Here is a 21,400-nt window from a genome sequence, read left to right on the forward strand (position 1 = left end):
AAGTTAGGAGGAGGAGTCTACTGACTTGGAACGGGTCACAGTAATAGTTTCTTTTCGCGGTTTATTATCGTAGAGCTTGACCACCTTTTGGCTTAGTGGGCAGAACCCTATTCTGGCGGTTCTTCTCAGCTCACACTTCTGCGAGGGTTCCATGAACGGAGCGGAGCCGTTGGAGGTGAGGTGCAGTGAGCATTTTTACGGATGGAACGAAGTTAAGATGGAAAGGATCGAGGTTAGAAAGATAAGTCTTCTGTTGGAAGCTCTCTATCAATTATACTTTCAGACTACTACATATATCGCCTTTCAAGCGAATGTGGCTGCTCCAAAATAAAGGTTCCTTAGAAGAGGTGTGCATTCACTCCGATCACCGAGCAGCTATATTGTTTTAGAGCTCGCTGACTGTGCGCTCAAAACTAGTCAAGAAGTGCATTTCCTTATTAGTAATAGCTTCAAGCTTCTTCCAAAATCGACTTGTATGGGTGTCCGGTCACAGCAGACTCGTCGGAAACTGCATAGCCGATAAACTTGCTAGGGAGAGCACTCTTTCACCTATTTCATTCAATTGGAAATGAATTGGGTTTCCGATGTCTTCTTGCGTTCTCGCGTTTGTTCGTTGCATTTTCAGTGAGTTCAGCAAGCACTGATCAACAACCAGAACTTGTGGTTCTGCAAGATCTTTTTGACCTAGAGTGAACGGCAAGAAGTACTCTGAACTACTGGGTCTTAGCAAAGTCAATCTCGCCGCAATTGTAGTTGTTCCAACTGGACAGTGTCCCATAGGTTTACATGCATGCGGTACAGCTAAATACTTTGTCGGACGCTCTGTGCCAAAACTGTATAGAGGAAGACGAGGTCGCCCACTTGCTCATATATTACCTGTATTTTGACCGACTGAAACTGAAATACCTTGGTAGATCCAACTTTGGCGAACCTAGCGAAGTTGCTGAGATTGATATTAACCGCCTTAACAAATTTTTGGTATTCCCAATACGCTTCATCGATCTATAGGAATCTGGTGATCCACTTTTATGATGTATATAAATATGGGTAACACAAAGGACAAATATTTTTGAGTGAGAAACATCAATTTTGGATGAACCCTACGTCAACCGTAAGAACGCGCGCGATAGCAGAGTTATCCTTATCCGATTAAAGTCGCAACAGCTGTAATGAGATCTTTGCCTTCACCTTGAATTGGTTTCTCTAGTTGTACGGTTCTGCAGAAATTGTCCATTGGTCGTCCTATAAGCGATGAGACTAAAATTTTGTGAAGAGCTGAAGATGCTTTGTTGAAGGATGAGTATTTAGATGCCGTTTAGTAGCTTTTGTTACCACAAAGAACTTGTCTATAACTGTCCAATTTGAGTTTTCAGCCAGGGAATCAGTCTTAACACCTATTCTATCCTAGGTTAATTTAAGCTAAGTTATTGAAAGTTAAAGCTTTTTTGAACAGTCACATAGCACAACCTTCCTGAAATCTCATATAATCATATATAAAAATCATGTCATGGAACTTGGCTATCTCTTTATTTCATTTCAAAAGAGATGTTTATATAAAGATGAGATTTACATCTCCGCTTTAAGGTCTTCGAGAGAGTGATTAAAAAGAATTGTAACATTTTAATTCACAAAAATTTTTCCCCCGAGAGATTTAGGGAGAAATGCGTTTTTCATTTTCAAGCATCATATGTCTTTTTCGTACTCCAAAAACTGGCTTGGTACTCCAGCACGGCGTTGGTTTGGTCAATGAACTGTTATGACTTGACGCTCCAAAAGATTCTCCCATCATAGCATAAAGTTCTTATCATAAAGGTGGTATGTTGAATGTGAATATGATAAAACTGTTGTTAAAGTGCTTTCACACACTTGAAAACCCTTTCAAAAAATAATAAAAATAAAAAAGAAATTTGGTGGTCCAGTGTTAAACGCAAACTTTTATTGAAATATAAACCACAATGCAATTTTTTAATTTTTTTTTACGTTTTATTTTTTTCTATGTAAATATATTTTTATGTATGAATAGCATGCATTTTAGTACTAACATTAATATAATATATGATAAATATATATACATATATGTATATATATGATTTGTATAATTATAGTAAATTTATGTTATTTTGTATATATGTATGTATGTAAATGGAGTTGTATAATGACTGCAATTGCTGCATAGGCAATAAGTAAATAGATGAGCATAATTATGGAATATGACTTAACAATTATGATTAATAATAAAAAGTAATATGTATTAGGGTTGTTCTTATTTTTTAGTTTTAAATTTTTATTCATTATTCTTTAAATATTTTATGTTTATTTTTTTATTTTGAAGAAAATTATATATGTATCAATTAAAATTTTCAAAAGTTAATTACATACAAATTTAAAAAAAGTACACCCCTAATGCAAAAAAAAAATTAAAATTGGCAAAATCGTTGGTAAATTTGACCTAATTTTTTAAATTTAATAGCATAATTTTTATATTATATTTAAAATTAGTTATGCGGTATTTAGATTAAACACTTTACAAGTATTGAAATATCATAGACAAAGCTTTGAAAATTTATCAAATTCAATTGAAAGTATTAAGTGGTTTAAAATACAGAAAATCCTTTTAACGAATTTCAGATGAACTAGAATTATTTATATGCTCAATAATAAATGCGTTATCGTAAAAAAAAATTTTTTTTTGAAAAATTTTGAAAAATATAAAAAATTTATTTTGAAAAGTTTTGAATTGTTTTTAGTTTATAAATTTATGGTGAACTAGGATTATTTATATAATCATTAAAAATTTTGTTTTCGTAAAAAAACATGTTTTTATTTTGAAAAGTTTTTAAATTTTTTTTGCAAAGTTTACAAATTTTTGGTGATCTGGAATTAGTTATGTACACATTAATAATTTCGTTTTCAAAAAAAAAATTATTTTGAAAAATTTTGGAATTAAAAAAAATAATTCTTTTTGAATTTAAAAAAAAGTTTCAAAAAATTTTTAAATTTAAGAAAACATTTTGAAAAATTTTGAAATTTTTTTTTTTATTTTGAAAAATTTTGAATTTTTGAAAAGTTTAAAGTTTTTTATTTTCTATTTTGTGTAAATATAATTTAATAATTAATTAATTAATTTTGAAAAATTTTGGAATTAAAAAAAAATATTTTGAAAAATTTTTGAATTTTTTTATTTTTATTTTGAAAAATTTTGAAATTTTTTCTATTTTTATTTTGAAAAATTTTGAATTTTTTTTCTTGAAATGCTTAAAACTTTTTGGTGAAATACAAATTTTAATGGTCAAACACACAAGTTTTTTATTTTCTATTTCTTGTAAATATAATTTAATAGTTAATTAATTAAAATTTTCCATTAATAATATGATATAAGTTTAATATGTTTAAAAAGTTTTGAAAATACATATGTATTTATGAATTAGAAAGTTATTCAAATTTTTTAAAAACATATCTTTAAAAATTTTCTTTATAAATGAATGTCATAGTTATATAATGTTTTAGTTTCACCATTTAAGAAGATTAAAAATATAAACAAATTTTAAAAATATTTTTTAAATCAAAAAATAATTTTTCTGGTATTTTTGTGTTAATGAAAATATAATTTTAATATTAATATTTAATATTTTATACATATATGTATAACCCAACACCAAAGATAGTACATATAATAGCTTTTAATGATTCATAAAGCTTAAAACTTTGTTGAAATATTTCAATAATGATTTTAAACCATCACCAAAACCCCAGAATTTTCAGAAGTTTATAAACTACAACTAAAGAAGGTTTAATTGAAAGCATAGCCTCAGAGCTTTGGTTTTCAATTTTTAATGTTTTTATTAAAGTCGAAATATTGTAAATTCTAAAAACGTTTTGAAAACGATTTTAAACCAACACCAAAGCCCGAACATCACAAAAGTTTTACAAATTTAAAAAATTTTAATTTTTTTTGTTGCGAGTATAGTTTTGGGTTTGGGATCCCGAAATTTATTTTACAGATTTCACGTTGCACGTTAGACTGAGATTTAAATAATGAATTGAGGAATATCGTACATAATTTTAAAAGTAAAAATAGAGCTATTCTATTATTTGCAACAAGGAAATTTTTAAGAATATGGAAATAATGATATTTCAAGACAATTTAAATAATTTTGGATAAATTTACTCTTGATTATATGAGATTGAAATTTCGGGATTACATAAAAAAATTTCGAAATCCCGAGAGTAAGACCGAAATTTCGGGATACATAAAAAATTTCTAAATCCAGAAATTCCGTAAATCCGTGTTTCTAATTGTTTAATGATTAAATTAATTCCAAAAAATTTCATTTCAAAAAATTTCAAAATTTGGTATAAATTTAAAATTGGTTATATGAAAAAGGAACCACATATAAATACCGAAATTTCGGGATTCCGAAATTGGGAAAAGCAACTTCAATTTAGATACATTTTTTGAGGAATGAATAAAAAAATGTTAATTGGGAAAAAATCTCGAAATTTCGGGATTGCATAGAAAAAAAATCGCGATATCTCAAAATTCGCATTTATACTAAGTCCGACGAATTTAATTTCTTTTTTATCTTTTTTAGTAATTTAATGATAAAAAAATACCAACATAATTTTATTTGAATCCCCAAGTTCGTTATAATAAAATTGACAAATTCTGTTTTATTATTAAAAAGTAATAAAATAGTTTTATTTGAAAGCAATTTCAATTTTGTTAAATATTGTCCGGAATAAATAGAAAAATGGCAATGCGCACAAATCCCGAAATTTCGGTATTGCATAGAAAAAAATCCACAAATTCGCATTTATACTAAATCTGTCAAATTTTATTTTATTTTTTAAGTTGACGAAATTTTTTTTTGTAATTCAATGTTTTAAAAAAATACCAATTTAATTTTATTTGAAAGCAATTTCAACAGTTTTGGATCAAAATTTAAAGAACAAATCAAAAATTCAAAAAAATGTATTTCAAACAAATTCCAAAATTTCGGGATTACATAGAAAAATTGCAAAATCCCAAAATATTTTTAATAAATCTGACAAAGTTTCATATTCTTTTTTAACGCCATGAAATTGTTTTCAAAATTTAATTATTCCGAAACTATTTTTTGAAAACTTTGAATTTCCGCTTCCGGGCATCAGATAACAAAAAGTTTATATCATAACAGTACTTCCCACTATTAGATTTAATATAGTTTAGAAAATGGAAAATTAGGAAAGTAATAGCATTTTGCATCCGGCAGCAAGTACTTGTTTTTGTATTTATGTATATGTGAGAGATATATTTGGTAGGTAGAATTAATTAGCTAGGCCAGCGTTATAGAAACCAGTTTAGTATTAGTTCTACTTTTTCTTTTTCACTTAACATTTCAATATGCAATTGTAGTTATAAAGCATTTCCCTTTGCAAAATCACATTCTTTGCTCTGTAAAGGCCATCTGTAGAAAGAAAGTGTTTACATATTCTTACATTCTTAAGTTTTAACATCGAATAGATCTTTACACTTTTGTTCTCTTACTTCTTTACATTAATTCATATGTATATGTTTTTGTTTTTTGTATGTGTATGTGTAGTGGAAGTGTTTCGTTAACGTTTTCAAGTGAAATGCGTGACAGGAAACTCATTTTTGTCCTCCTCATCGCTGACGTACATGCGAGTTAAGTCCGAGGCCACAGATGCGCAGTCGCTGCTGTAATGAGAAAATGAAAATTTGGATCGTTTAATTAAAGTTTGTGAATGTTGATTTTTGGGTTCTTAAGTTTTGAGAATATAGAAGAGAAAAAATGAGTTCTAGGTGCTTTAAGGGGCTCAAATCTAGGGAGAGTTTTAGAATAATTGTCGTTGGTTAAGTGGTAGTGGAATATATTTTTAAAATCATGGATAATATTTTTCCAAGAATTACTACAATTGCTTGACCCACTAGACCAACTAGTTACATACTATTTTTACTCTTAAATTGCCAGTCCACTGAAATACATTTCAAGCCGAGTTCTTTGCTTTTGGGAAAGCCGCTGAGCTTACCCCCAAATGCATACGCAGGCAACCTCAGAGTCAACTACAGAAACAGTCAATCAGCAATCAAGGCAGTACCTCGTATCGTATATTAGTCAGCAGTGGCTTCGAAAACAGGACAACAGTGTCGCCAGGAACAAGCGACTTTTCTTTCACTGTGTGCCGGCTCACAAAGACCTCGATTACAATGGGATAGTAGACGAGATTGCCAAGAGTGGTTGTTATCCGATAACGTAACCGACGTTGTTAAATACATGCATTATCTTTACGACGATCTGGACAAGAGCATGGCATGGAAGTTTAAAATTGGATCAAAATACACAAAGTTTATGCTCACTCTTACAAAGACTGTAGTAACAAGATTGGAATATCCACTGATCAAGGTCTGTTGGCGACATACACCTGCAGAATAGGGCTGACAGATCGAGAAGACTGCAGGAAATGGTCAAGAGCAAGGCACAGGGAAACAAGGGAACATCTCTTGTGGACTTGTCTTGCACTACCAAGGCAACGATTCAAACACTTGAGGTCCCGATGGTACGGAACATTGGAAAAGGTGTCGATGTTGAGGCTACAGAACCAACTGAGCGCTGGCATCCTGAAGAAAGACAACTTCTTGTTAACAACGTAACGGCACTCCGCCTAACATCGGTGAAGATCAGAACTGGTCTTTGCCTCGCTCACAAACCTACCAGATTCACTTAATCATACATTGTAATATCAGGAGACGGATACTTAAAAAATCTTCGTTGGGTCTCAATACGTTTATCAATGCATTACTCCTAAACAGGGTAGAGATTCTAGAGTTCTATTCAGTAAGTTTCGGAGTGGTATGAAAAAAACCGGTACGCTCAACGTTGTTAGTGTAATTCATTTCATCGTCTTATCTAGGGCAAATTTATCGTTTGGATTCCGAGTTAACATCAACTTTACTAATAAGACAAAATTTATCTATCTTTATAGGGTCTTTCCAAAGAACTTTAATCCAAAATTCATCGGCATTTAAGAATTCTTTTCCGTTGTCATCTTCGTTTCTTGTCTTCTGTAGTAGTCCGTAACCTTAATGTTGCACGGGATATAATCCTAGAACAACCACATCCAACCTTCATATCTTCCAAATAATCGGAAAATGAAGAACAATGCTCATCGTTTCTGTCCTTTTTCATTCCACAAGTTCCTCGCAAGATGTAATAAGAATAATAAAAAACATATTAGGGACCTCAAAGGTAATAGATTGGTCCATAACCGATACTCTTTACATTGATTAATTTCCGTTCCCACGACAGACGGGTCTACGTAACCGGAACGGATCCGGTTATTTATCCAGCCTAGGACTGTGAACTCGGCAGATTTCTGCCGCTACAACAACAACAACTTTGATTAATTTAATCATACTCTTCACACCCAACATAGTCCATATTACAGAATTTCCGCTTGCTCAATCCACTTGGAAATTGCCTTACAACTAGTTCAAAGCTGCAACGTGGGTGGCTTTGCTAATATTCTGCCGCCATGGTCAAAGCTTACTAACTATCGCAATTAAAACAAAATTGTAAGCAATAAATATTTATAAGTAATCAATAAAAAATTACGCGTTTATGTAACTAAAAAGTCAGACAACATTCACAAACTCCACAATGTTGGCGCCATTCGCTCAAGCGGCAAGCGAATTGATAACGAACACGAAAATCTACACCAATAAAACCAATCCAATTCCTTTAACGCATTCTGTGCTCACACAGCCGTAAGCGTAATACGTTTTTCAATAAGTACACGTGTATGTTTGCATTACTTAGTAATTGTACTTATGCACTTATAAGAATTAAGGTACTCAAATGGTAGTTGTTTTACAAGCAGCCAAATGGTAAGCGAGTAATAAGCGGCAGCTTGTCGGCAATTAGACAAAAATGGCAAGAAAAATATCGCAAGCGTACAGCATAACGCTGAGCTCAGTGGACGCTAAAATGAACCTCCTTACTAGTTTGTCTTTGTTTGTTGGCGTGTGGAACTAGTCAATATATAGCTGGTAAACAACAATGCTCAAATATGGCAACAAACATAAAGAACTATTTACCAATATGGTGATAAATATACTCGTATGAACGTGCGATTATGAATCTAAATTATACGAGGGCGTTTTGATAAATCGATGCATTTTTGAATCAAAATTATTTTAACTAGTTATATTTAGGTTAGGTTATCTATAGAGGTCGCACGTGGACTGCTATATGTAGTCCTTTGTGAAGCCAAACAAATTTGAACAGACGTTTAACTTCCATTCCCGTCAGCTCGGTGGATATCTGAAGGTATGCGCTCCCAAGTGTTTAAGTCTTGAAAAAACGACAGTCAAGAAGGAAGTTTTGAGTTGTTTCCAGAAGGTATCATCTCCCATCTTGTTTAAGATCTTGAGATCCCATCTGGTAAGATGTTGCAACCTTTTCACCATGGACGCTTCTTTAACGCAGATGGCCTGTTAAAAACCTTACCCACTAGGGAGAGATTATCCTTACCGAGGACAAAGAGATTACTAAATCTCTCGCGATCGTAATTGAACCAAAAGCCTTTTGCGACAGCGAATGTACCGACCTATCTAGAAGAAGAACACAAAAGAATACGGGAGCACCGATCAGCTCCATTTCAACGGATAGCGATTCCTGCGATTCCTCTGTGGCCTGGCATCTATATCAGTCTTATCACAAAGGCACTCGTTGATATTGATAGCGAGGTTAGGCACTCTTTGACCAACCTTGAACGCACTGTTAATAAGTTCAAGGGTCGTATCGCCGCTCGGCTATCTAAGTGAATGGTCACTTCTATGAAGGGGGCTACACTCCGGGCAGTAAATCTATTGCTACCCTAATGGCTGCATCCTCGGCTTGGAAGAGACTGGAATAGTCAGGAAGTCTGAAGCTGGAACCAACCTTCTCCCCAAGCTTTGACACATCAGCTCACTGCCCTTCTCCTCCAATGGCTTCTTTCAACCCATGACTCCCTTGCCGGTATATGGGCAGAGAAGAAGATGTCACAGTACGGTTTGGTAGCTCCATGATCCAAGTGATCCTTTAAGAAGTCAAAGTGTGTGAGGATTTCCGAGTGTTGAGACATGTATTCTTTTAGGAACCCAGGTTATCTGAATCTGATAGCAACTTTCGCAAACACTTAGTGAAACTTAGCGCACCTTACTGATGAGCTTGACTATGGTGTCGTGAAGCCAGAGGATCACTTTTGTGGAGAGACCCACAAAAATTATTGGTATGTCTAATAAAAATCGAAAGTTTGCTCTTAATTTGATGAAAATCTGAGAGCTGAGCGGTAATAACTCTTAATTATGCCCATAGATTTATCCAACCTCAACCACATGTGTCTCACATAAAGTCATCCGTATCAATTTAACTTTCATACCTTCGCTTTTCACCTGATTTTTGCGCTTCACTAGCTTCGCTAGCTAGGTAAGCTGACAATCTCAAGTAACAACGGCAAAACACAATAACAATAACAACTAATATTCGTACTCAGTGGCGTCAGAGACTGAAGTACGTAAGTCGAAATAGTTAAGTTTCTATACAGGCATGTCTCGAGTTAACTTTTAAGGTGAGCACATGAAACATTCCACCCATTTTAGTGCGGTTGGAGCAAAATAGCAGCGTGTAACTTTGATTGCGCGAAAATGCTGAAATAGGCGCAGAGAGCAATGAAAAAGCATTTGTAGCCACAAAGCCAGGATTATTCGACAGAAATATGTACAGTTATATTACTATAAATTTCAGTATGTAAAAATTCAAATGTACCTTCAAGTATGTACATATAATAGTCGTGCTAAGCAAGTTCGAAACTGATGATATTCAAAAAAATGTTTTCCAAAGACATTAGCTAATATTTGGATATAAGCTTTACCCTGATACAAATTCCTGATCATATCGGTTATTATGGAGAGGTGGTGGCATGTCTTTTAACTTTTATTATTGTTTGCTAAGGAATGCCTCGAAAGATAGACGAATTTACAGTCCAATTGTATATAATAGCAGTCGGACCTCGGTTGAGCTCTGTGAGCATTTCCGGTTTAATTAAACTTCTCATATATATCACATAGCTTTTTGGAACCATTTACAAACTCGAACTATTTATTCATAAAGTAATATCATATTTGTAAAGAGACTACCCTAACAAGGTTGATGGAGTGCCGGCCACAACTATTCAAATACGTCGGCGAAGAACTGATAAGGAACATACATCAGCTTCTTTGTAGAATATGGTCGGACGAAAGCATACCCAACGAATGGAATTTAAGTGTGCTCTATACAATCCACAAAAAGGGAGACCCCACAATCTGCGCCAACTATCGTGGAATAAGCCTCCTCAACATCGCATATAAGGTTCTATCGAGCGTATTGTATGAAAGATTAAAGCCCACCATCAACAAACTGATTAGACCTTATCAGTGTGGCTTTAAGCCCGGAAATCAACAACTGACCAGATATTCGCCATGCGCAGAATCTTGGAAATGATCTGTGAAAAGAATATCGACAGACACCACCTCTTCATAGATTTTAAAGCAGCTTTTGACAGCACGAAAATAACTTTTTATTATTGTTTGCTAAAAAGGAACGGCTTTTATGCCGCTATGTCCGAATTTGGTATCCTCGCAAAACTAATATCGATGTATAAACTGACGCTGAGCCATACCAAAAGCGGAATAACTCTTGTCAACCGATGCTACTGCGAACTGAGTAGGCAATTGAAAAGTAAATTCGTCTCTCGACGAACGAAGACCAAGTTCTGCAAGTCACTCATCATTCCCGTTCTGCTTTATGGTGCAGAGGCATGGAGTCGGCGTTGCGAGCTTTCGAGAGAAAGGTTCTGCGGAAGATTTACGGCCCTTTGTGCATTTATAACAGCGAATACCGAAGTCGATGGAACGATGAGATGTACGAGATATACTACGACGACAGCAGCTGCGCTGGCTAGGTCATGTCGTTCGAATTAATGAAAACACTCCAGCTCTGAGAGTATTCGATGCGGTAATCGCCGGGGGTTCAGAGGAAGAGGAAGACCTCCACTCGGTTGAAAAGACCAGGTGTAGAAGGACGAACACTTAGAATCTCCAATTGTCGCCAAATACTGAAAAGGAAGAACGAGTGGCGCGTTATTTTAAGCCCAGCTATAACCACATAAGCAGTGTCTGTGCCAATAAAGAGGACAACTACTTTTTAGAGTTACTTCGAACTCAGAGCATTTTCACTTTCGTTCATCTAAGTTGTCTTTTAATTTTCAATCAATACTGAAGATGTTCGACTGTACCTTGAAAACTGTAGGATAATATATTTATCAGATAAAATCAAAGGAGACTCCATAACGACATTCCAAGTTCTTAAATTGTCTGTCAATGGTTTGTTGTCCGAGGTTGTTGTCTATTTTTGCCACTAGATTGCAAATAATGAGAAACTCATTGAAATTGTGTGCGCGAAGACTCGATATTTAACGGCTTCCACAGGTCAAGCGCCACAAAATGTGTCTTTCGATAGTGCAACCATCTTACCAGTGATAACTGTTGGACTTATATATTTTTATTGCGAAGAATGAGCTTTATAATATTTCAAGCCCCACAGAAGGAGTATTATGATTATGAGAGAACTTATGACAGAACTCTCTTATAAGAGATAATTGTTGGGTTTCTAGGTATTGTTTGAGAGATTACAAGAACCAACTAAGGACCAAATACTCGACCTCCACCCTTCAGCGTAAGTTTCCGTACAAAATTTTTAAAGCACAACTCATACAAATCGGTTATATATACTCACTAAGCGATCTCGTGCTCGTACACCGACGCGACCATAGCGCTGTATTCGTTCTCCAAATTGCTATTCAGACCGCCAAGCGTGCTCAATGCACCAACACCGCCCCCGCCGCCGCCGATGCCTCCACCAGCGCTACCAACACCAACAGCAATGCCACCGAAATTCAAATCGATGCATGGCGTTTGCTCGCCGCAATCGAACGTCTTTATTGCAGCTTCAAAATGTGGTTGTTGTTGTTGTTGTAGCAACAATTGTTGCTGATGGTTTTGTTGCTGTTGTTGCTGCTGCAATTGCTGTTGTTGCTTCTGATAGATGATAAAATTGTCAGTTGCTGCCACGGCTGCCGCCGCCGCCGCTGCCATCGCTGTTGCTGTCACCGCCGACATTGTTGCGCTTGCCGGCAGTGCGGCGTGTTTGCGCATGTCACGCTGTGCGATTACCGCGTTGTTGCTCTCATGTTTACCGCTGTGATGACTGTTGCTGGCGCTGCTGCTGGCATTTGTGTCGCCATTGATGATTGTGTTGCTGCTGCTGCCGCCGCTCTCGCTGCCCGCATAGCAACCATCGCCTACGCTCAAACCAGCATTGCTGCTGCTTTTATTATTGTTGTTGTTGCTGCTGCTGCTGCTGCTGCTGGCGGCTGGCATGTTGCTGTCACTCTTGTGTTTGTTCAAATCGTTGACATTTTTGTTGTTGCTACTCTTTGTGCTGCACTCAGTTTTGCCACTTTTATTATTAGTTTTGTTGTTGTTATTATTATTCGTCTCATTATTCAAGCCAATTATATTGTTGATGGATGGACACGGGTCCATGGGGATTAGTATTGTTGTGGCTGGCGCTAAAGCAAGCGTTGGTGTTGTTGCCGTAACTAAAACATTTTGTTGTTGTATGGTTGTCATTGTTGCTGTTGTTGTTGTTGGCGTTATGGCTGAGGCCGTTGTCACCAGTGTTGGCGTTGTTGTTGTGCTAAAAAGTGAAAAGAATACAAAGCGTTCGAGTTGATTACAATAATAATAACAATGTAATGGCATGTACATACATATGTTTGTATGTATGTATATGTTGCTTTGTTTACAAAACGCTTTTCGCTCGAAGTCAGCTAGAAAGTCAGCCATTAACTTCGTTCAAAATGCCACAATCCGTTTCATTTCAAATGCATCAAAGTTGCTTTTGAATTGGCAATTGAAATTGCCTTCGCCACTTACATCACCCACAATATTTATGCATGTGTATGTGTGTTCATATGTAAGCAATTCAATTAACATAAAAATATCGGCAAAAACATATTTAACCACCGTGTGCACAGCAAATGTTGCTCGGCACTTAAAAGTAACTTAGTTGCTCAATAATGGAAAAATTACAACAACAATAACATATGTATATATGTTAAAAACCAGTAAAATCCTTAAAAAGTTTGGTGGCACCGCATGTAGATTTTACTTTTAAAGAGAGATATTATGTTTAAAAAGTGCGTTTCTTGTAGGGCTTAAAATCTTGATGTTGTTAAGTAAGTTTGTATGGCAGCTATATGCTATAGTGATCTGATCTGGACAATTTCTGTGGGTATTATGGCACTACTTTGGACTATAATGTATAGCAAATTTCGTGACGATATCTTGTCAAAAAAAATTGTTTTCATGTAAGGACTTGATTTGGATTGTTCAGTTTATATGGCAGCTATAAGCTATAGTGATTTGATCTGTATAATTTCTTCGGAGATTGCACCGTTGCCTTAGATAATATCACATGCCAAATTTAGTAAGGCTATCTAGTCAAATAAAAAAGTTTTCCATACAAAAACTTGCTACCGATTGTTCGGTTTATATGGCAACTATATGTTATAATGATCGGATATTGGCGGTTTCGACAAATGAGCAGTTTGTTGGGGAGAAATGGGCGAACAGTTCGGGAATATACAGAAAGAAAGACCGGCATGGCTAAATCGACTCAGCTCGCCATGCATGATCATTTATATACATACATATGTATATACTTGTATATTTGATACGAAATCCGAAGTTTCCTTCTATGTGCTAAAAACCTCGTTGCAAACTTACTATATACCCTGTTCAAGGTATAAAAAGTGGGGTTCACATGTTCCGAAGGCCTGTTAAGTCAGCAGTATTCTTCAAAATTATTTACTAAGATTAGTTTTAAAACACCACAAACGCATTAAGGATTATGATTTAAGGGCGTACGCCTGGAATGGACTAGAGGCTGACCTCACCGTCGTCTAAGAGGTGCCATGTACGGCACAAGGACTAAGACAAGGCGGTCCTTGTGGCATTTACTACAGTGGCCATATAAAGGAGCGCAAATTCGGTGTGGGATTCGGGTCCTGGCGATGAACTATCACCGATTTGCGCCCACGCCCTGACGGAAGAGATGGACGAGGTGACCAAAGATGCCTTCTTTAAGGACTTGGAGCGCACCTATGAGAATTGCCTCGCCACGATGTCAAATTCGTGTTTAGCGACTTTAACACTAGAGTGGGCAATGAAAGTATCTTTGGCACAACGGTCCTTAAATTCAGTTTCCATGATGAAACATCCCCAATTGGGTTGCGACTGATAGTAGTTTAAGATTCCAGCATAGCAAAATTCATCAAGCTACCTGCCTGTCTCCGGAACAAAAAGCTATCAATCAGTTCTGATAGACGGAAAACACGTCTCCAGTGATTTAGACTTTCGTACGTGCCAAAGTCCTAGCATTGACTCGGACCACTATCTTGTTGGAGAGAAGATACGCACCCGCCTCTGTGCAGCAAAAAACCCATGTCAACAAATACAAGGTAGGTTCGACGTCGAGAGGTGTAAATCATAAGAGACAGCCGAACGATTTTCTACTCGACTTGCACTTCTGAGAGTACGGGAGACGGTGGAGAAAAATCAGACTGCCTACCTAGCAACGTTACAATTGGCCATAACAGGTTCGGGATGGGATGGATACCGAGAGTTGAAGAAAGAATTCCGACGCATTTGCAGACCATAAAAACAGAGAGGCCGAAATACTGGACGACAGCGGTAAAGCTCGAAAAGTCTTTGAAAAAATGCGACGACTTACAGAAGGTTTCAAGACCGGCGCATACTCTTGTAGAACCCCCAAAGGTGATCAAGTAAAGAGCATTCTAAAATTATGAGGGAAACACTTCTCCAGCTTACTGAATGGCAGTGAAAGTATAAAACCGTGAAATAGTGAACACGTTTTCCCAATCTGTGACAATGAAGCAGACATTCCATTGCCCGACCATGAAGAAGTTCGAATAGCAATTGCCCGTCTGAAGAACAACAAAGCGGCGGGGGCTAATCGACTGCCGGCCGAGCTATTCAAATACGGTGGCGAAGAACTGATAAGGTGCATACTGCAGCTTCTTTATAGAATATGGTCGGACGAAAGCATGCCCTTCGATTGGAATTTAAATTAGCTCTCTCCAATTCACAAGAAGGAAGACCCACAATCTGCGCCAACTACCGTGGGATAAACCTCCTTAACAGCACGTATAAGGTTCTATCAAGCGTATTGCGTAAAGGATTAAAGTTGGAAAAAACCGTGAAGAGAAGATCGACATGCACTACCTGTTCGTCGATTTCAAAGCTGCTTTTGACAGCACGAAAAGCAGCTGTCTTTAAGCCGTCACACGAGTTGATGCGGTTGGTTACTGTTTATGAGAAGTGGGTCTCTATCGACGACCTCAAGTTGAAGCTATTCAAAAACTTCGGAATACGAGGATTTAAGTCGCAGTTCCCAATCTATATAATGCGAAGTGTTACTATGATCTTAATACTTTATATAGCATAAGTTGGTATTGATATGAAGGTACATCGCTGATGGTCGAACGAGGTTTAAACAAAAAGGCACTAAATAAAAGCAACAACAAAAACTCAATTTTTGCTTTTTTTTTTTTTTTTTCTTCTCTACCGCAACAAAAGCATAGAGCAATAAAAAAATGTCTAGTTAACCACGATATAATAAATTGCTGATCCATCCTAGAAGCTGCTTGCTGCGCCATAACAGCCAATAACTCGGTGCTAGGTATAATAAGAACACAGTTACATTTATGTTGAAATGTGAAAAAAAAACATTTAGGTGTAAATGCGCGCTCGTATTTCGCTGCAAGCGTGAGCAATTCATCAAATTTATTGCTTTCGAAAATTGCCAATTGATGGCTAAACAACAATAAAATCACAGCGAAACAATAAATGCTATAGTTTAGTTGCTGACTTAGTTTTTTATGTCTTGTAATCAACACTCAATATTTTCAACTGAGTTATATATATATGTATATGTGTGAGTGTGTGTGTATGTGCTTCTAGCTGTAATTGCATATAGACAAACGTGTACCTAACAGCTAATATGTTAGGAAATTGGAAACCTTTAAGTCAATAAATGTGGCAAGCCACACCGAACGAAGCAAGGCAGCAATAAATGCCAACACCTCGAAGCGCACACACACCCACAAACACATATACATGAGTAGTGTTTCCAGCAATTTATAAGCAATTGACTAACTGTATTATTTTCGCTGGTAAATACATAAATTTTCGTGCATTAAAAAAACATAAAAACAACAATAATTTTTGAGGGGTGAGGGGAGCAGCTAGAAACTAGCTGTAAACCCAGTAAAATAGACCCAAAGTTATAAATATACTAACTGTATAGTTGCCCTTTATAATTAGGTTCAAAGCGTTGCAGCCAACCCACAGCCCGTGGACAAACATAGGTACGTACATACAAGTATAACTCACATAGCGACATAACGGTGGAAGCATATGTTGGCCATTGTCACTGCCACTGCTGCTACCATGTATTTAGCCGTCGAGTACACTTTTGACTTCCAAGCGTTGTTTACTCAATAATTAAATTGATTTATGTGACTGATTGATGTTTGTGTTGCAGCAACCAAAAATTACAAAAACAACTATTTGCTGGTATTGCAGTTATTGCACTGTGGCATGAATGACTGCCCAGAATTGTAGAAGCGAATTGCAGCTCGTGCATTGTTAATGCCAATCAAGCGCTGAAATGGTAACCAAACCCAGTTTTTGCAGGTTATGGCACTTTATGTCAATATAGTTAAAATAAAACAACAAAAATCAACAGGCAAGCGTAAATAGTGAAAACAATATAATCATTAAATTTGAAAGTCAATAGCTTTTAGTATATTTGAGTATAATTTCGATTTTTTTTTTTGATTTTTTTGTTAATTAAACTTGAATTGGTTGTGAATCTATATAGAAATTGTTGTTGTGCAGCACTTAATTGCAGAGGTTAAGGTGAATAATTGTATAAAGACTCTAATCATTGCAGTATATTTGTAATGTTTGTCCACCGAGTCGTGTATAATATGTAGAATTGTGAAAATTCGTCTCAAAAAATTGTTAAATTCAAGGAAGTCGAGGAAGCTGCACGTGTAAAAAATAACTTGATGAAATCAACTGACTAAAAATTAAATCTTCTTCTTCTTCTTTATTGGCGTAAACACCGGTTACGCGGTTATAACCAAGCTTTCAACAGCGCGCATGTAATTTTTCTTTTTCGCTGTTGGAGATTCCAAGTAGGTCTTTCTTTGCTTCTCTCCGCGGGTACTGCGTCGAATACTTTCAGAGCTGCAGTGTTTTCATCCATTCGGACCACATGACCTAGCTAGTGTAACCGCTGTCTCTTAATTCACTGAACTATGTCAATTGCGTCGTAAATCTCGTTTAGTTCATCTTTCTTTTTTTCTTTGTTGATTGCGTTATTCGTCGTAGCCAATGCGAAAAGTAACATAAATTTTCCACAGAACCTTTCTCTCGAAAAGTCGTAACGCCGACTCGTCAGATGTTGTTATCGTCCATTTAACTGCACCATATAGCACGACAGGGATGACTTGTAGAATTTAGACTTTGTTCATCGAGAGCGGACTTTACTTCTCAATTGCCTACTCAGTCCGAAGTAGCACTTGTTGGCAAGCGCAAGTTGTCAATAGTGACGTGGTAGCCAAGTCGAGAGTGCGCCGACTGTTTGTTTGACGACAGGACTTCGCTGACTAACAGACCCATTTGCTTCGTCTTTATCAATTCTGGAGAAATCAGAATTAACCTCGCGGTTGTTGAGGCCTATGATTTCAATATCATCGGCATATGCCAACAGCTGTACACTCTTATATGAAATGGTACATTCTCTATTTAGTTCTGCAGCTCGAATTATTTTCTCTAGCAGCAGATTGAAGAAGTCACATGATAGGGAGTCGCCTAATTTGAAACCTCGTTTGGTATCGAACGACTCGGAGAGGTCCTTCCCGATCCTGACGGAGCTTTTGGTGTTGCTCAACGTCAGTTTACACAGCCGTATTAGTTTTGCGGGATACATTCAGACATCAAAAATTCATTTTTCAATTTCAAAAAAAAAAAATTCAATAAAGATGTGGTGAGTTCGATCCTCTTTTTACTGGTCTTTTCCAGATATCTGGTCGGTTGTTGATTTTCTAAGTCCAAAGCCACACTGGTAAGTGGGCTTTAATCTTTCACACAATACGCTAGATAAACTTTACATGCGTTGTTGAGGAGGTTATCCCACGGTAGTTGGCATAGCTTGTGGGGTCTCCCTTAAACTCTAACCTTCGGGCATGCTTTCGTCCGACCATATTCTAAAAAGAAGCTGATGCATGCTCCTTATCCGTTCTTCGCCGCCGTATTTGAATAGCTCGGCCGACAATCCATTGGCCCCCGCCGCTTTGTTCTTCTTCAGACGGGCAATTGCTATTCAAACTTCTTCAACGTCTGCTTTGTCATCGATTGGGGGATCGGGTTCACCGTCTCTTGGTGTTATTCTTTCACTGCCATTCAGCAGGCTGATGAATGTTCCCTCCGTAATTTCAGTATGCTCTGGGCATCAGTCACTCGATCACCTCTGGGGATTCTAGAAAAGTATACTCCGGTTTTGAAACTTTCTTTTAGTCCCCGCATCTTTTCGTAGAATTTTCGAGCATTACCCCCAATAACGATCAATATGCTAGCTTTCGTCATACCAACCAAATGTATCGTAAGAAAATTTGCTTGAGTATACTCACATGTTCTAACATTCCAGCTGTCGCAATATAAATCTGTTTGTTAGCGACAAATACTAACTAACTTTTTCTGGAGTCACTAAAGAGTTACTATCGATTTGTGTGACCTGTCGTAGTTCTTTTGGAATTAAATTCCTCTCTTATTGACATAAGATTGCTTCTTTAGGATGATCCAATTGTTGATAGTATAGTTTCGAATTAATAAGTTGGCTGAAAGAAAGAAACAGTTCCACTAAACACATAACAAGTTATCTTCGACAAGTCCTCACAGAGAATGGTTCATCTTTGATACCAAATTTACCGGATCGGAATTGGCGAAATCAAAATTTAGTTAAACTTCTGGAACATAAATACTATTCACATTGTCAGTCACCTGACTTGCCTATTCCTTTATCGGTGAAAATTGATAAAATATCGCGTATCTTTGCTTTGCTGATGTCCGTCTTTGACTCATCCTCAAACAATACTGGGCCAAACAATCATAAAACTGTCTGAGAGATTTTTTAGTACGAACTTTCTAACGTATAGCGACTTTATTGCATAACAACGTATAACAACGTGTTATACGGATTCTGAAGCCATCTATGTATTGAAAAAATTATATATTTATTTCCACTAGACCTTTATATTCTAACATTAGTTTAGTAAGGATTTTATTTAATAACATAATATTCAAAAGTTTGTTATTATTCATTTTGACTGTGCCCAATGAACTTATAGTTGAACTTATAGTTAAAGGGCAACCTCTGCTTGAGAGAAAAGACCTGCTCTCTGAGCTGAGCAACCCACTGAACCAAATAAAATCTCCATTTACTCCTTTTTACTGTCATATTACCTATAGAATTTCATATTAACTATTGAATTTCACCAAAGAATATTATTAAGATCCTACCTAGTAACATAACTAAATGTTTCAAGCACTCGCATATTTAATTTATTATCTCCACTAAGTTCTTTCACTAATAAATGCCAAAATTTGCTACAAACAAAGTGTTAATTAAAGTTTTATAGTTTGACAAGATTAGCACCTGACTTAAAAATATTTAATTGGGATTTTAATTGCTTGCTAAATGCCATAAAAGCTAGATAAGAATTTTCGCAGTGCTACGAGTATAAAAATTAGTGAAAGAAATTTCCAAGCTAGTCAAGTGCCATGACATGCCAAAACTTTAATGAAAACCAGCTCCCCGAGAAGAAACGGATGTTCGAACTGAATATGCGAAATGGCAAATGTAGAAAAAAATATTTGGTTTTTGTTTTTTTGTAAAAAAGATATTGCTATTTTTTGTAAAAAAAAGATATTTACCATTTTTGGGTTTTTTTTGGTTTTTGTTTTGTTGTATATACTTTTTGTAAACTCATTGAGTTTATTGAAGTCATATGCCACTTCGGCTGCAAAGACGTTGACATACAAAAGACGCTCCCACACCAAAACCGGTGCTGTTAGTTTTATCATATTAAATTAACATATCTTGCAAATTTTATGCTAATCTCTAAATACAAAAAAAAAAAATATATATATGCCAAAAAGAGCGAATGGAGCACAATTTGAAGGTGTGTTAAATGTGTTCAACGGCAAGCGCTACCAAGCTTTATAACAATGCTAATGTGCTTTGGTGTTTTGGTGCTTTGATGATTCGATGCTTCAGTGGAGAAATATGTTTGTGTTTATAGTTAAGCGGGTTTATTTTTATGTTCTCTGTAGAATGAATGCTATGAATGAAAATGCATGCAAGATGCTAGAATTTATGGTTAAAAATGTATTAGAGGAATGTTTACATACAATCTGTATTACAAAAGAATTGATTTAGCTGAATTTGGTAGGATATAGTTCGAAGGAGCAGCAGTTGAAACAACTCAGGCTGAATTTTGTTCCCTAAACAGAAGTTTTTTTGGCTTTTGTTGAATATTTCCAGACACTTATTTTATTTAGCGAATACACTTTATAATCTCCAGCTCACAAGCGAGTGAGTAATCTAAGAAGTATTTCATTAGGTATCAAATTGTCTTTGCTGAAAGTATTTAGTCTTACTTTGGAATTTTTTCAATAAAAATAAAAAACTTTCTGAGAATATCTAATAATTTTGTCGCGGGAATTTTCAAAGTTTGAAAAGTGAACTTTCTGAAATGTATGTAGAGAATGCGGATCAATGTTATGTCTTATACCATATTAAGACCCGCATTTGAACTATTCGACTAAAGTCAAAGTAAACTGCGTAGCGTTTCCGATCAAATAGTTTTTGAATTGCTGCTGTCTTAAGGAGTTACATGTGTTTTCAGGTTTCAAAAAATCGATTTTTTTTTATTGTCTTATTAAATTCCACAACACCTCTAGAATATTGTCCTAAATTTTAAAGTTGATTCGAGTAATAGTTTCGGAGTTACAGCCTTGAGAACTTCTGCGTTCGAGGCTAGTTAAGCTAAGTGCGTCGTCTTTAAATGTGATTTTCTCGAAGCAGTGTTTTTGAAGTCGGTTAGCAAAATTTCTCGAGAACTACTTAACCGAATTTCATAAAATTTTACACAGGTCTTTGAG

At 35.9% G+C, this 21,400-nt stretch overlaps 1 protein-coding gene and 1 long non-coding RNA gene across 5 annotated transcripts in view; one reads left to right on the forward strand and one right to left on the reverse strand.

The window, feature by feature from the left end:
- The window catches only part of LOC126753958 (uncharacterized), a 111,551-nt gene that overhangs the window by 63,975 nt on the left and 26,176 nt on the right, over positions 1 to 21,400 (forward strand). The gene's annotated exons all lie outside the window — the stretch shown is intronic.
- LOC126753956 (protein timeless) overlaps positions 3,816 to 21,400 on the reverse strand; it is a 50,174-nt gene continuing 32,589 nt past the window's right edge. For 2 of the 4 annotated variants that reach the window (XM_050465745.1, XM_050465744.1), the window contains exons 17-18: positions 11,820 to 12,782; positions 3,816 to 5,698 (exon numbers count right to left, since the gene is read on the reverse strand). In XM_050465745.1, coding sequence (XP_050321702.1) covers positions 5,605 to 5,698; positions 11,820 to 12,782 — 1,057 coding nt within the window. In that variant the 3' untranslated portion in view covers positions 3,816 to 5,604. The remainder of the gene's footprint in view (positions 5,699 to 11,819; positions 12,783 to 21,400) is intronic. The other 2 variants (XM_050465746.1, XR_007666234.1) reach the window with 2 other exon arrangements.

This window comes from Bactrocera neohumeralis, chromosome 3 (assembly GCF_024586455.1).
Source record: "Bactrocera neohumeralis isolate Rockhampton chromosome 3, APGP_CSIRO_Bneo_wtdbg2-racon-allhic-juicebox.fasta_v2, whole genome shotgun sequence".
Classification (NCBI taxonomy): Eukaryota; Metazoa; Arthropoda; class Insecta; order Diptera; family Tephritidae; genus Bactrocera; species Bactrocera neohumeralis.